The sequence below is a fragment of the Rattus norvegicus genome, chromosome 1, assembly GCF_036323735.1.
Source record: "Rattus norvegicus strain BN/NHsdMcwi chromosome 1, GRCr8, whole genome shotgun sequence".
Classification (NCBI taxonomy): Eukaryota; Metazoa; Chordata; class Mammalia; order Rodentia; family Muridae; genus Rattus; species Rattus norvegicus.
The window spans coordinates 78,755,317-78,768,065 of NC_086019.1; the positions used below are offsets into that span (position 1 = coordinate 78,755,317).

Sequence of the window (12,749 nt, forward strand, 5' to 3'; positions counted from 1 at the left end):
TCTTGTTATTTAGCATCTCTGGGTTTGTAGAATATATCATGGTTTTTGTACTACTCATTTCTAATTTGTGCACCAGAGACCTGTAAGTAAACAGGAGAGTAAATTTGACTTCCTTCCCAGGAACAATGAAATGCTCCTTGAATTTCTGTTTCTCTTGAACAGGAGGTAATTGGGGACTGAAAAAGGGAGAAAGCAATCAGAAGGGAAGATTTTATACAAATACTACATGTAAGGGAATGGTCTGGATTCCACATTTTTTTCCTTATGGAATTTAGTTATTGTTTTAAAGGTGTTATATTTGCATGCATTGCAAAGCAGATGAACTAAGCACTAGTATCTATGTCAAATTAGCCCTTTGGACTTGGTTCATTGTTTTCTGTTAGTGACATAAGGCTAGTGAGATGGAACATTTATGTGCAAGTCACTTGAAAAGAGAATTATTTACAAGTGATTTTTAAGAAATAAAAATTAGGGTTCACTGTCATCCAGTCTGCCAAAGTCAGGAAAACTGCAGAATGACAATAGAGTGGGATCAGTACATTCACCCTTCACAGTGCATCATGACATATGAAATGCTGTCCATTTCACATTTTACAGTTATAAACCCCAGGGCATTCTTATAGGGTCCTCCTTACCATTACTTGCATGTATATTTCATCCTATATGTATTCTCAGAATTCCATGTGAGAAACTACAGATGACAAAACCATTTACCATCTGGATTTTTGTTTCATTTTTATTGGATATTTAAGAATTGTACCCAATGTGCTTTGATCATATTCAGCCCCTGGCCCAACTCCTCCTGAATATATCAACTAACTTTTGTTCTCTCTCTTTTCTTTTAATTCACAAATTTAAATTTGTGACGCTCATCTACTCTTGGATGTATGGCCATTTTAATAGTATTAATATTCTAAACCCTGTCTGTGTGTGCCTGTTTGTGGGTGTGGGTGGATATGTGTGTGTCCTAAGAGAATAACATGAGAGAGCTGGTGGGATGACACAGCTGTTAAAGTCTATGCTCACAATCAAAATGCAAGAGAATATAACATAGTTGAGTAAGTATTCTTCCATCATGTGGAACCCAGGGATAGAGCTAGGCTGACAGACTTGGCACAGGCCTTTGCCTGCTACATCAGCTTGCTCGCTCTTAATGGTGGGAGGAAAGGAGCTGCACTGAAATGTGCCCCCACTTCTGGCCCCCTGTGTAGGTGCAAACAAAATTAATAACACTATAAAAAGTTCTAAAATAATAATATAAATTAATGTACAAAGCACGGGCTTCTAGCAGAACTGCTGGAGAATATGAATGTGGGAGGCTTCTCTGGAGTTCTGTGGAGATTTGGGATAGAAGGAGAGAGCATTTGATGTGGAAGGAGGTGGAGGCTGCAGCAAGCCTGCCCTTGTTACAGGATTACTTGTTTATGTGATGTCAAGTAAGATTTGAGTTTACAACATGGGTTTTTGTTTTTTGTTTTTTGTTTTTGACTTTTTAGAGTAACCATGGAGTTAGGGAAACAATAAAAACACAGTGAAGACATAAAAAGAATATTCTAAACCCAACTCTTCCTCTCCTAATTCCTATCATTTGACAATACATCCTTGACTTGGGGTGGGAATTTCTTTGACTGATATATTAATTTCTTCTATAAAATCTTCTATTCCTGAGATTCTCTCTTCCATATCTTGTATTCTGTTGGTGATTCTTGCACCTGTAGTTTCTGTTCACATACCTAGCTTTTGATATTCAGGATTCCATCAGTTTGTGTTTTCTTTATGACTGCTCTTTCTGTTTTCAGATCTTAAACTTTTCCCCATTTCCTTCACCTATTTGATTATAATTTTGTATTTCTTTAAGGGATTTATTTCCTCTTTAAACGTCTTTATCATCTTCATAAGATTGTATTTAAGGCCATTTTCATCTGGTTCTGCTGTGTTGGACTATCCAGGGTCTGCTGTAGAGTAGGATATATGGGCTCTGGTGGTGCTATATTGCCCTGGATGTTATTAATTGTGTTCTTACTTTGTCTTCCAGTCATCTGGGCTTGGCGGTTATTAAAGGTTTAGGTGCTGATTTCTGAGTTTATCTTTATTAAATGGGTGTTTTTGATGTTTTTCCCTTGGTTTTGTTTCTCCTTTTTTCTTTTGGCCTAAGTGATATTAGGTTCTAGTGGCTATTGAGTCTTTACATTCAGTAAGGTTTCTTCTTGGAGTTTTGTGTCTTATGTGACCTCTTGGATTTTGAGTACATGCTCCTGGTAGAAGACTTTAACAGGTAGCACCTGGCAAACACAGAACAGCATATGTTAAGGCTCAGTGTTAAAATTAGGCTTCCGTGCAGATGTTAACAGGAGTGGTAGAGAGTCAAGGTAGGGTAACTGGGTGTGAAAAATATCTATCAATCTCTATCTATATATCTATATATCTATCTATCCATACATACAAACAAATAAGATTACTATGAGAACCCTTATGATGTACAACATTATTATATATTGGTAATATATAGTAATAAAAAGAACGAGCCTTTTGTTGGTATGTAATTGTAAGACAGAGTACAGCTTCAAGGAGCTCTAGAAAACATAGCTGGTTAGATTGTAGAGGTCTGCAACAATGAAAAAAGTAGAGAACCATGGACTAATCAGTAGACTTTTTCACTGTCCAGTAGTCAGTGAAGACCATAGTCTTTTTATGCAAAGGCGTGCTACATTAAGAACTGTATTGGAATAATGAAGGATAATCCCAAAGTTAAAGACCTCTGCCTTCATATTCCAGCTCTTATTTCACTGCATCAAACAGTCTTTGTTGATGAATGGGCTTTGTTTTCTGAAAAAGACTTCCTTGGATCTTTCTTTGAGAACTCACAGGGCGAAGATATTCTTTGATCTCAGTTTATCATATCATAACTTCTGTGTACACAACAGTATCTATAGAAAACTCCTTGGGACTCTGGGAAATAGGAGGCATTAAGTTTTTGTTGAAGATCCTCTGCTCAAATTCTATGTATGTCACCTTATGCTCTTCTTGTCTTTCAGGATCCTAGAAAGAGGTAAATATCATATGATGTTGTATGCATATATTATTGCAGAGTATGAGGGGATATTAGACTGGGTAGAAGATAGCATGCTCAGGAAGACCTACCTGTCTGTTTATTGTTGCTTTAACTTCAGACTCTTGTTCTAAAATGCTGCCTGTATATTTAGGAGACAGGAGAAATTAAAAAAGAAATAGTGAAGTACTCCAGCATTCTCATTTCAAATCTAATGTGCTAAGGTACATGTGGTAAAATCCATGGCTCATTACCTACCACAAAACAGACTCAGAAATGTGCCTCTCTTTGTTCAGAGCTCCATCCTACACATGCTCCATCCTCACAATTCTTTCTTTACTACATTCTCTCTCCCTCCATTTCCCTTTTCATCCAATCATCTCTGTCTCTGTGTCTCTCTCTCTCTCTGTCTCTCTGTCTCTTTCTCTGTCTATCTCTGTCTTTGCCTCTCTTTCTTTCTGGCACACACACACACACACACACACACACACACACACACACACGAATTTCCTGATATAACACTTCATGCTTTGAATATGAAGTTGCGGAAGATGCACTGAGATTTTAGTCTGTGTTCTAAGAGCTGAGAAAAAGTCCAGGATCTCTGTTGCTCTCTCTAGAAAGCCCTGTCTTTTTTTAAAAAATTATTAGATATATTTCTTTACTTAAATTTCAAATGTTATTCCCTTTCCCGGTTTCCTGTCCATAAGCCTGCATTCCCACCCCCTCACCCATATGAGTGTTCCCCCCATCCACCTCCCTTACCACCCCTCAACATTCCCCTGAACTTGGAGTCCAACCTTGGCAGGACCAAGGGCTTCTCCTTCTACTGGTGTTCCAACAAGGCTACTCTCTGTTGCATATTCAGTTGGAGCCCTGGGTCAGCCCATGTATAGTCTTTGGATAGTGGTTTAGTCCTTGGAAGCTCTGGTTAGTTGGCATTGTTGTTCAAATGGAGTTGCAAGCCCCTTCAGCTCTACAAAGCCCCATCTTAATGTTCCTTGTCTTGTACTAATGTTCTCGTGTAAGGGAAAATATACACCAGTATTCCTCCACTATTTTTTTAATCATAATACACAGATGACACCCACCTGCTTGTTTCTGAGACTTACTCTTTTTGGAAAAGTAATAATAATAAATGATGATGATGATGATGATGATGATGATGATGATGACGACGATGACAAGGACCATGGTCACTAAGAGCCCAATTTGAATGTGCAGGTTCTTGAGGTTATCTGGAGAAAAATGTGAACCCAATTAAGAAGTAAATGTTAAGATCACCATTTTCTTACATTGCATAATATTTATTAATTTTTGGATAATTAATATAATATTTCTTTAGGATAATGGACTTGATGGAGAACCTACTACTCTTACTCTGCTAATTGGTTATCTATTAAACTGACTCTTAGTGACTTATGCTTAGACTCATATTAATGTATTTCTCAACTCTAAGCATAAGTGCTTGTATTTGTGACAGAATGTTATTTATACAGATATCCACAACTGGAAATGTTGCGGAGAATGAGGGACTATAGAATTCTTGACCCTAAATGAGATGTTTATATCACATCTTCACTCAGAGACCATAAGATATAGAAGATGAGATTGCAAAAAAGGCCATGAAACAAGGAAACTCTTTTCTAGACACAGCAAGGTAGTTGCATTTATGAACTTCATAGAAAGGTGTGACAGTGACCAAGACCAATGCAAGTTCAATCTAGATAAAACTGCAGCATGGAGAGAGGAGTTGGACATGAGATTCACATCCTTACCAAAGAAGTGATGGGCAATTGCTAAATGTTTGGAGAAGTGATAATTTTAGGTAGGAATATTGTTACATGTAAACTGAGCATTCTTCCTTCTACCTAAAGAATATAAGGTCATTATACCCAGGGGCAAAAAACTGTAGGACAGGCAGTGCAGGGCATGTGTTCAGTATCTTAATTGAGATTGGTAATATTAGTCAGTTAGTTTACATCTACAAAACTGTTGAAACAAATATTTAATTCTCTTTAAGGAGAGAAGTGAAATAAAGTCTATTCTACCATAGGTTGAATTTTTATAAAACATTCTTTCTGTCTATTTCTTTTTATAAGGTCCTATCTGTAGGATTGTCATACAAGTAAAGGCAGGTACAAGAATGAGGCCTGTCATTGGATGAGAAGGAAGGATGGGCAGGAGAAAAGTTTGAGGAAAGAGGAGGATACTGTATCAGAGGAGACTGCAATAGAAGTCACCGAGAGAACATGGAGGCTGACATTAAGATTCCACTCTGTGTATTTACAGGTTGTTATGAATATTCTTAAGGGATGAGTGTGTATAGGGTTTTGTATGATTAGGTGGACAATTATATCTTATCAATTGGTTGAGAGGTAATCGTGTTGTGTGTTCTTTCATGTAGCTATTTAAGTTTAAGAGAATGTGTGGGGAAGAGAGACACTGGGCCACCATGGAGTTGGAATGTGTGTTTCTAGCAAGATATCTACCAGATATCTTAGAGCATTGCAGTGCCGGATCTAGTAGGGGTAAATGACAGCCTCATAATACAATTTTACAACAGATAGCGAACTAGCATGATTGGTGAGAATCCACTAGTAATCCTGAGTTGAGAGAAAGTTTTATTTTCTAAGTAAGAAGGGGGCCAGTGCCATGTTGAATCATATGATGGCCCAAGGAAGGGAACCTTAAACAAAGAAAAGACCTAGCAGGTCCCCTGCTCTGTGATAAGTAATGGCAGCTCAGAGAGTTAGAGATTAAAAGCTGCTTTTTAAAGAAAGTTGTTTAGAAAGTCTTTCAGGATACTCATATTCCTTCTAATGTGGACTCCACAGAAATTTTGGGTTGAAATCCTAGTTAGACAAGCTACTTCTTAAGGACAGGTATTATTAAAAGTTGATTTAAGTTTGTTTTTATGAAGCGAGTACAGAGATTATCCGAATCATGTAGGGATTTTCACCCATGGTTTGGAACTTAGATAGGGAGAATTAGTCACTGATTTCAAGTAGAGAATTGTGATATTTACAAGTTATTAAGGTTAAATAAAAATCTGTGACTCTAGGTAGAGAGATTAACAGATCATATAGAGTGGGTATTAAGGTTAAATAAAAATCTGTGGCTCCAGGCAGAGAGCTTGACAGACTGATATATTTTGGGCTAAAGTCCTGGTTTGATAAGTTGCTTATTGATATTAAAATTGATAGAAGGTGCTTAGTTTGTTTTATGAATTACCCTGCTAAAGGCCATATGGCTTGTTGATGCTGGTTAGCAAGGGTTCATGGATATTTTTCATATTTACCATAACAGGAAGCTCAGATTCTCTTAGCATGGGCTCCACGGGAATTTTGGGCTAATTTCCTGATATGACAGATTACAAAAGCCTAGCAGGCTCATACACTATTGTTTAGCTTACTTCCTCTTTTAAAAATTGTTTAATCTTCATAATGGTTGTGACTTTGAGTTTTATGGTTATATTATTACTCTGGGAGAGAGTGCAAGACACAAGCTTTTCTTGTTACAGACTAAGGAACACAGTATTCTGGGGAAAAGGTTTTGTTTTGTGTTATTAAAAAGTGTGATTAGGCTTTGGTAACCTCACAGAGTCATATTGATCAGATTTGAGAGAGGGAGATAACCTGAAAAACTAGATTCAAGAGAATCAAACAAAAAGATATCTCGATTCTAAAGTTTTGTCTTGAGAGCCTTATTTTCTAGAGTGTGCCTACTTGGATTCCTGATCTCAAGGACTTACAGCTGGGTCCAGTCAGGACACATCCAGCTACAGTGTTTGCTTCATTCTTCCTATGCCCTACCCACAAGGATATTTCAACACCCATGTACAGCTTGAAGAAGTTATAGAAGAGTCACCACCCCAATTCTCTGGACTTTTCGGGGGGTTGAGAGTGGTTATTCTAAGGTTGTTTTATGAGAAATCTAGAAATGGTTGTAATTTAACTGGGAGGAATTAGCTAGATTGAGTTGTATAGTTATAATCTCATTTGATAACTAAGCTAAAATCATATCATGGCTTTGATATAGAATTTATTTGTTAAAAAATTTAAAAGTACAAAGTTTAGAGCCAGTCCTTCTATTGATGCCGTTACAAACTTTTGAGTTGATTACACATGCGAGTTAAGGGTCAAATAGCAAATTCATAGCTCTAAGTTTGTTAGAACACATTCAAGATAATAAGATAGCTAATGGGCAACGGTACAGATTACCTTATATAGATAGATGGTTTTCAAAACTTCAATAATCCACAAAATATGAGATGTAAAGTTATTTATCTTTGGCTGAGACATATCTGCTCCTAACCGTTCCCCTTTGGCTGATTAAATGAACAAATTGAACATCTCTACCTCCAGGTGAGGCAATACTTTGTGGCTAGGCAGCCACTGGACAGAAACTGCCTGTTTCATCTGCAGACTAATACTTTCCAAATGGGACACCTTATGCAGAATAGGCTACTGATAATTTTGCCAAGCCAGAATTATCAGCCCTTCAAGATTTCTGCATTTCCAGAGTCTGTCAGTTGATTTTGGGCCAGAAGGCTGAAGACTTGAGCTCACATTTTGCCTACAGATGACTATGCTAGTGGAGATTTGTATCTACAACCTTTCAGTTTTGGAAGCTGTGTTAGGCTTCTTATGTTTATAGAGAATTGGTCATTCTCAGATTTCTGGCGGAGGCTTTATAGCCTATTAGCCTTTTTAAGTCTAAAAATACATATTTTATTAGATAGTTATCAGATAGTATACAAGCTATCCAGGATATAACATGGATTTTAAGCCTTTCTTTAGCTGGAATGGATAACTAAATTTTCTGTTTAACTGATAAAGTGTTAGATTGGGTGTTAGATATATTTTATGCTTTTACTTACAAAATGATAATAGTTGTGTTAAGCTTCCATTTGAAAGAAAAGTTTTTTTTAATTAGACAAAAAGGGTGAAAAGTAGGATTGTCATACAAGTGAAGGCTGGTACAGGATAGAATGAGGCCTGTCATTGGATGAGAAGGAAGGATGGGTGGGACAAAAGTTTGAGGAAAGAGGAGGAGACTGGATTGGAGGAGATTGCAAGAGAAGTCCTGGAGAGAAAATGGAGGCTGACATTAAGATTCTACTCTGTGTATTTACAGGTTGTTGTGAATATTCTTAAGGGATGGCTGTGTATAGCATTTTGTATGATTAGGTGGGCAATTATATCTTATCAATTGGTTCAGAGGTAATTGTGTTGTGTGTTCTTTCATGTAGCTAAGTTTAAGAGATTGTGTGGGGGCTAGAAACACTCGGCTACCATGGATTTAGGATTTGTCTTTCTGGCAAGATATCTAGGAGATATCTTGGAGCACTGCAGTGCTGGAGGTAGTGGGGGTAGAAGACAATCTCATAATATAATTTTACAACAACACCTATCACTTCCTCTTCAGGAGATCCATTGTTTTAGGAAAAACAGTAGATTTTAGGAGGAGAAGTGAGACATGAGTAGTCCCTAGAAGTTCCATACTGTTCATAAACAACCTTTGATATTTCAGAGTTTAAGAATCAGAAAATGGAGATGATGAGGTTAAGACTACAGAGCCTGGAGGTAGATGAGCCAAAACATGAACCCAAAGAGGTTTTGGCCCCATGTTTCTACATGAGAGAAGAGAAATCATTTACTTCCTGTTTTTGGAATCTACTTCTGTGCATGAAGGGCAATTTCCTGATAAATTTATTAGAAATGGGACAGAAGGTGAAACAAGAGTTGATCAGTAATGCTGTCTGTCATCCTCTTATGAAACGTTCTTTGGGTATGGACAGTAAACAATGCCTATTTCACTACTCAGTGCTGAGCACTTAAAGTTATAGGATGTGTATATGTGGTTTGCTAAAAGGAGGTGGCTCCTTAGATTTCAAATTGTGCTGAGACAATAGGAATACTGTGAAGAGATCTATGTGAGGAGAGATCAGAAGTGCTTCACCATCTCAGATCTGTCCAAGCAGATCCCAATCTAATCCCTCAAATGTCTGTCCTAACTCCTTCCTACATCTGCCTGGATACACAGAAAAAACTCAATGTGTCTGGTGAACAAGATAAGGATTCATTGGCAAGTTTCCTGTCTATGATTTTGTAATACCTTCACTTAAACTTCATCTCCTTCTTAAAAGTTTTTAATGGAAATATAATTATATCTCTTTGCCATTCTTTTTTCTTTCCTCAATGTCTTCCTTTTACCCTTTCTCAAAGGTTTCTTTTTAACATTCCAATACTCTTAAGTTGATAGTGTCTTTTTCTTTGATTATAATTGTTATAGGTGTATCTGTTTGTGTACACACATATGTAAATATTGCCGAGTTCATTTTTGGCGTGTGTGTGTGTGTGTGTGTGTGTGTGTGTGTGTGTGTGTGTACCTTCCGCCATCAGTAGGATGGTTCTCAGGAACGCCCTAGCCTTAGCATTTCATTAGTTTTAGGACATGAATTATTTATGAGGCTTTCTTACCTTTGGCAGGAAGGTACAAGGGGTCACTTGGAGATGACCACACATGGGAAGAGTTTTTGAAAGAGCCATAGCATCTATAGTTCCCTTTTTGGATCACAGGACTAAGAAGGAATTTGGCTTCAAATTTACCACTGTGGCTCTGCATTGCAGGTATCCCTTTTCCTTGAGGCACCCCTTCTCTGGACAGATGGAACATTTCAAACTGATGGTTAGAGATGCAGGACAGGGTCATGTTCTGTTCTGACACCAGTACAGGGCTCATCACAGACGACAGAGAAGGTTTCTTGTATTCACCTGAAAGATGCAGAGACACTGAGAAGGCCTGTATCTTTTTTCTTTTTTAACATAGAGTACTTTTTTATGCTTTGATAAATTCATAAGGTATATTTTATGGCATTCTTTTCTCCCCCAGTTCCTCTTACACCCTTACCTCTACTTTATGTTCTTTCTCAATCTTTAAAATTATTTTTCCTTTGGGAATTTCATATCATGTAGCCACACCACATTCGTCTCCCAGTCCTTCTATATTAATGTCCCTAATCTTTTGACCTCCCTCTCCAAAAATATGAAAGAAAAATAAAAATAAAGTAAAAAGGGAAAATTATAAAATAAAAAGTCTAATTTATGTTATCCATGCACTCTCTGGAGAATTCTTTGTTTATCTCTGAACCCCATTTTTAATAGGGTTACTTGTCTCCCTGCGGTCTAACTTCTGGAGTTCTTTGTACATTTTGGATATAAGCCCTCTATCAGTTGTAGGATTTGTAAAGGTCTTTTCCCAATCTGTTGGTTGCAGTTTTGTCCTAACCACAGTGTCCTTTGCCTTACAGAAGCTTAGAAGTTTTATGAGATCCCATTTGTTGATTCTTGATCTTAGAGCATAAGCCATTGGTGTTTTGTTCAGGAAATTTTCTCCAGTGCCCATGTGTTCGAGATGTTTCCCCAATTTTTCTTCTAATAGTTTGGGTGTATCTGGTCTGATGTGGAGGTCCTTGATCCACTTGGTCTTAAGCTTTGTACAGGGTGATAAGCATGGATCGATCTGCATTCTTCTACATGCTGACCTCTACGTGAACCAGCACCATTTGTTGAAAATGGTATCTTTTTTCCATTGGATGGTTTTTGCTCCTTTGTCAAAAATCAAGTTACCATAGGTGTGCGGGTTTATTTCTGCATCTTCAATTCTATTCCACTGGTCTATTTGTCTGTCTCCGTACCAATACCATGCAGTTTTTATCACTATTGCTCTGTAATACTGCTTGAGTTCAGGGATAGTGATTCCCCCAGAAGTTCGTTTATTGTTGAGCATAGTTTTAGCTTTCCTGGGTTTTTTGTTATTCTAGATGAATTTGCAAATTGTTTTGTCTAACTCTTTGAAGAATTGGATTGGTATTTTGATGGCGATTGCATTGAATCTGTAGATTGCTTTTGATAAAATGGCCATTTTTACTATATTAATCCTGCCAGTCCATGAACATGTGAGATCTTTCCATCTTCTGAGGTCTTCTTCAATTTCTTTCTTCAGAGGCTTGAAGTTTGTACCATACAGATCTTTCACTTGTTTGGTTAACGTCACACCGAGATATTTTATATTATTTCAGAGTATTATGAAGGGTGTCATTTCCCTAATTTATTTCTCAACCTGTTTCTCTTTTGTGTAGAGGAAGGCTACTGATTTATTTCAGTTAATTTTATACCCAGCCACTTTGCTGAAGTTGTTTATCAGCTTTAGTAGTTCTCTGGTGGAACTTTTGGGATCACTTAAATATACTATCATATCACCTGCAAATGGTGACATTTTGACTTCTTCTTTTCCAATTTGTATCCCGTTGTTTTCCTTTTTTTGTCTTATTGCTCTGGCTAGAACTTCATGAACTATATTGAGTAAGTAGGGAGAGAGTGGTTAGCCTTGTCTAGTCCCCGATTATAGTGGGAATGCTTCAAGTTTCTTTCCATTGAGTTTAATGTTAGCTACTGGTTTGCTGTATATGGCTTTTACTATGTTTAGGTATGGGCCTTGAATTTCTATTCTTTCCAGGACTTTTATCATGAAGGGGTGTTGAATTTTGTCAAATGCTTTCTCAGCATCTAATGAAATGATCCTGTGGTTTTGTTCTTTCAGTTTGTTTATGGAATGGATTACATTGATGGTTTTCTGTATATTAAACCATCCCTGCATGCCTGGAATGATGCCTACTTGATCATGGTGGATGATTGTTTTGATGTGCTCTTGGATTTGGTTTGCCAGAATTTTATTGAATATTTTTGCATCGATTTTCATAAGGGAAATTGGTCTGAAGTTCTCTTTCTTTGTTGGGTCTTTGTGTGGTTTAGGTATAAGAGTAATTGTGGCTTCATAGAAGGAATTCGGTAGCGCTCCATCTGTTTCAATTTTGTGGAATAGTTTGGATAGTATTGGTATGACGTCTTCTATGAAGGTCTGATAGAATTCTGCTCTGATGCCGTCTGGACCTGGGCTCTTTTTGGTTGGGAGACCTTTGTGACTGCTTCTATTTTGTTAGGAATTATGGGGTTGTTTAAATGGTGTATCTCTTCCTGATTTAACTTCAGTACCTGGTATGTGTCTAGGAAATTGTCCATTTCCTGAAGATTTTCAAGTTCTGTTGAATATAGGCTTTTGTAGTAGTATCTGATGATATTTCAAATTTCCTCTGAATCTGTAGTTATGTCTCCCTTTTCATTTCTGATTTTGTTAATTTGGCCTGACTCTCTGTCTTGTCTCTTTAGTCTGGGTAATGGTTAATCTATCCTGTTTATTTTCTCTTTTTTTCAGAGCTGGGGACCAAACCCAGGGCCTTGTGCTTGCTAGGTAAGCACTCTTCCACTGAACTAAATCCCCAACCCTCCTGTTTATTTTCTCAAAGAACCACCTTTTGGTTCTGTTGATTCTTTGTATGGTCCTTTTGTTTCTACTTGGTTGATTTCAGCTCTGAGTTTGTTTATTTCTTGCCTTCTACTCCTCCTGGGTGTATTTGCTTCTTTTTGTTCTAGAGCTTTTAGGTGTGCTGCCAAGTTGCTGATATATCCTTTTCCTGTTTCTTTCTACAGGCACTCAGAGCTATGACATTTCCTCTTAGCACAGCTTTCATTGTGTCCTATAAGTTTGGGTATGTTGTACCTTCATTTTCATTCTAAGAAGTCTTTAATTTCTTTAATTTTTTCTTCCTTGACCAGGTTATCATTGTGCAGAGCCT

General features: G+C 37.4%; 1 protein-coding gene across 3 annotated transcripts in view; it reads right to left on the reverse strand.

The window, feature by feature from the left end:
• Positions 1 to 718: 718 nt before the first annotated feature.
• Kir3dl1 (killer cell immunoglobulin like receptor, three Ig domains and long cytoplasmic tail 1) overlaps positions 719 to 12,749 on the reverse strand; it is a 40,927-nt gene continuing 28,896 nt past the window's right edge. The window contains exons 4-8 of one of the 3 annotated variants that reach the window (XM_063265852.1): positions 9,664 to 9,828; positions 4,162 to 4,287; positions 3,142 to 3,191; positions 3,013 to 3,039; positions 719 to 2,282 (exon numbers count right to left, since the gene is read on the reverse strand). In XM_063265852.1, coding sequence (XP_063121922.1) covers positions 2,223 to 2,282; positions 3,013 to 3,039; positions 3,142 to 3,191; positions 4,162 to 4,287; positions 9,664 to 9,828 — 428 coding nt within the window. In that variant the 3' untranslated portion in view covers positions 719 to 2,222. Of the gene's footprint in view, positions 2,283 to 2,877; positions 3,040 to 3,141; positions 3,192 to 4,140; positions 4,288 to 9,534; positions 9,829 to 12,749 lie in introns of those variants that run through there. The other 2 variants (XM_063265848.1, NM_181479.2) reach the window with 2 other exon arrangements.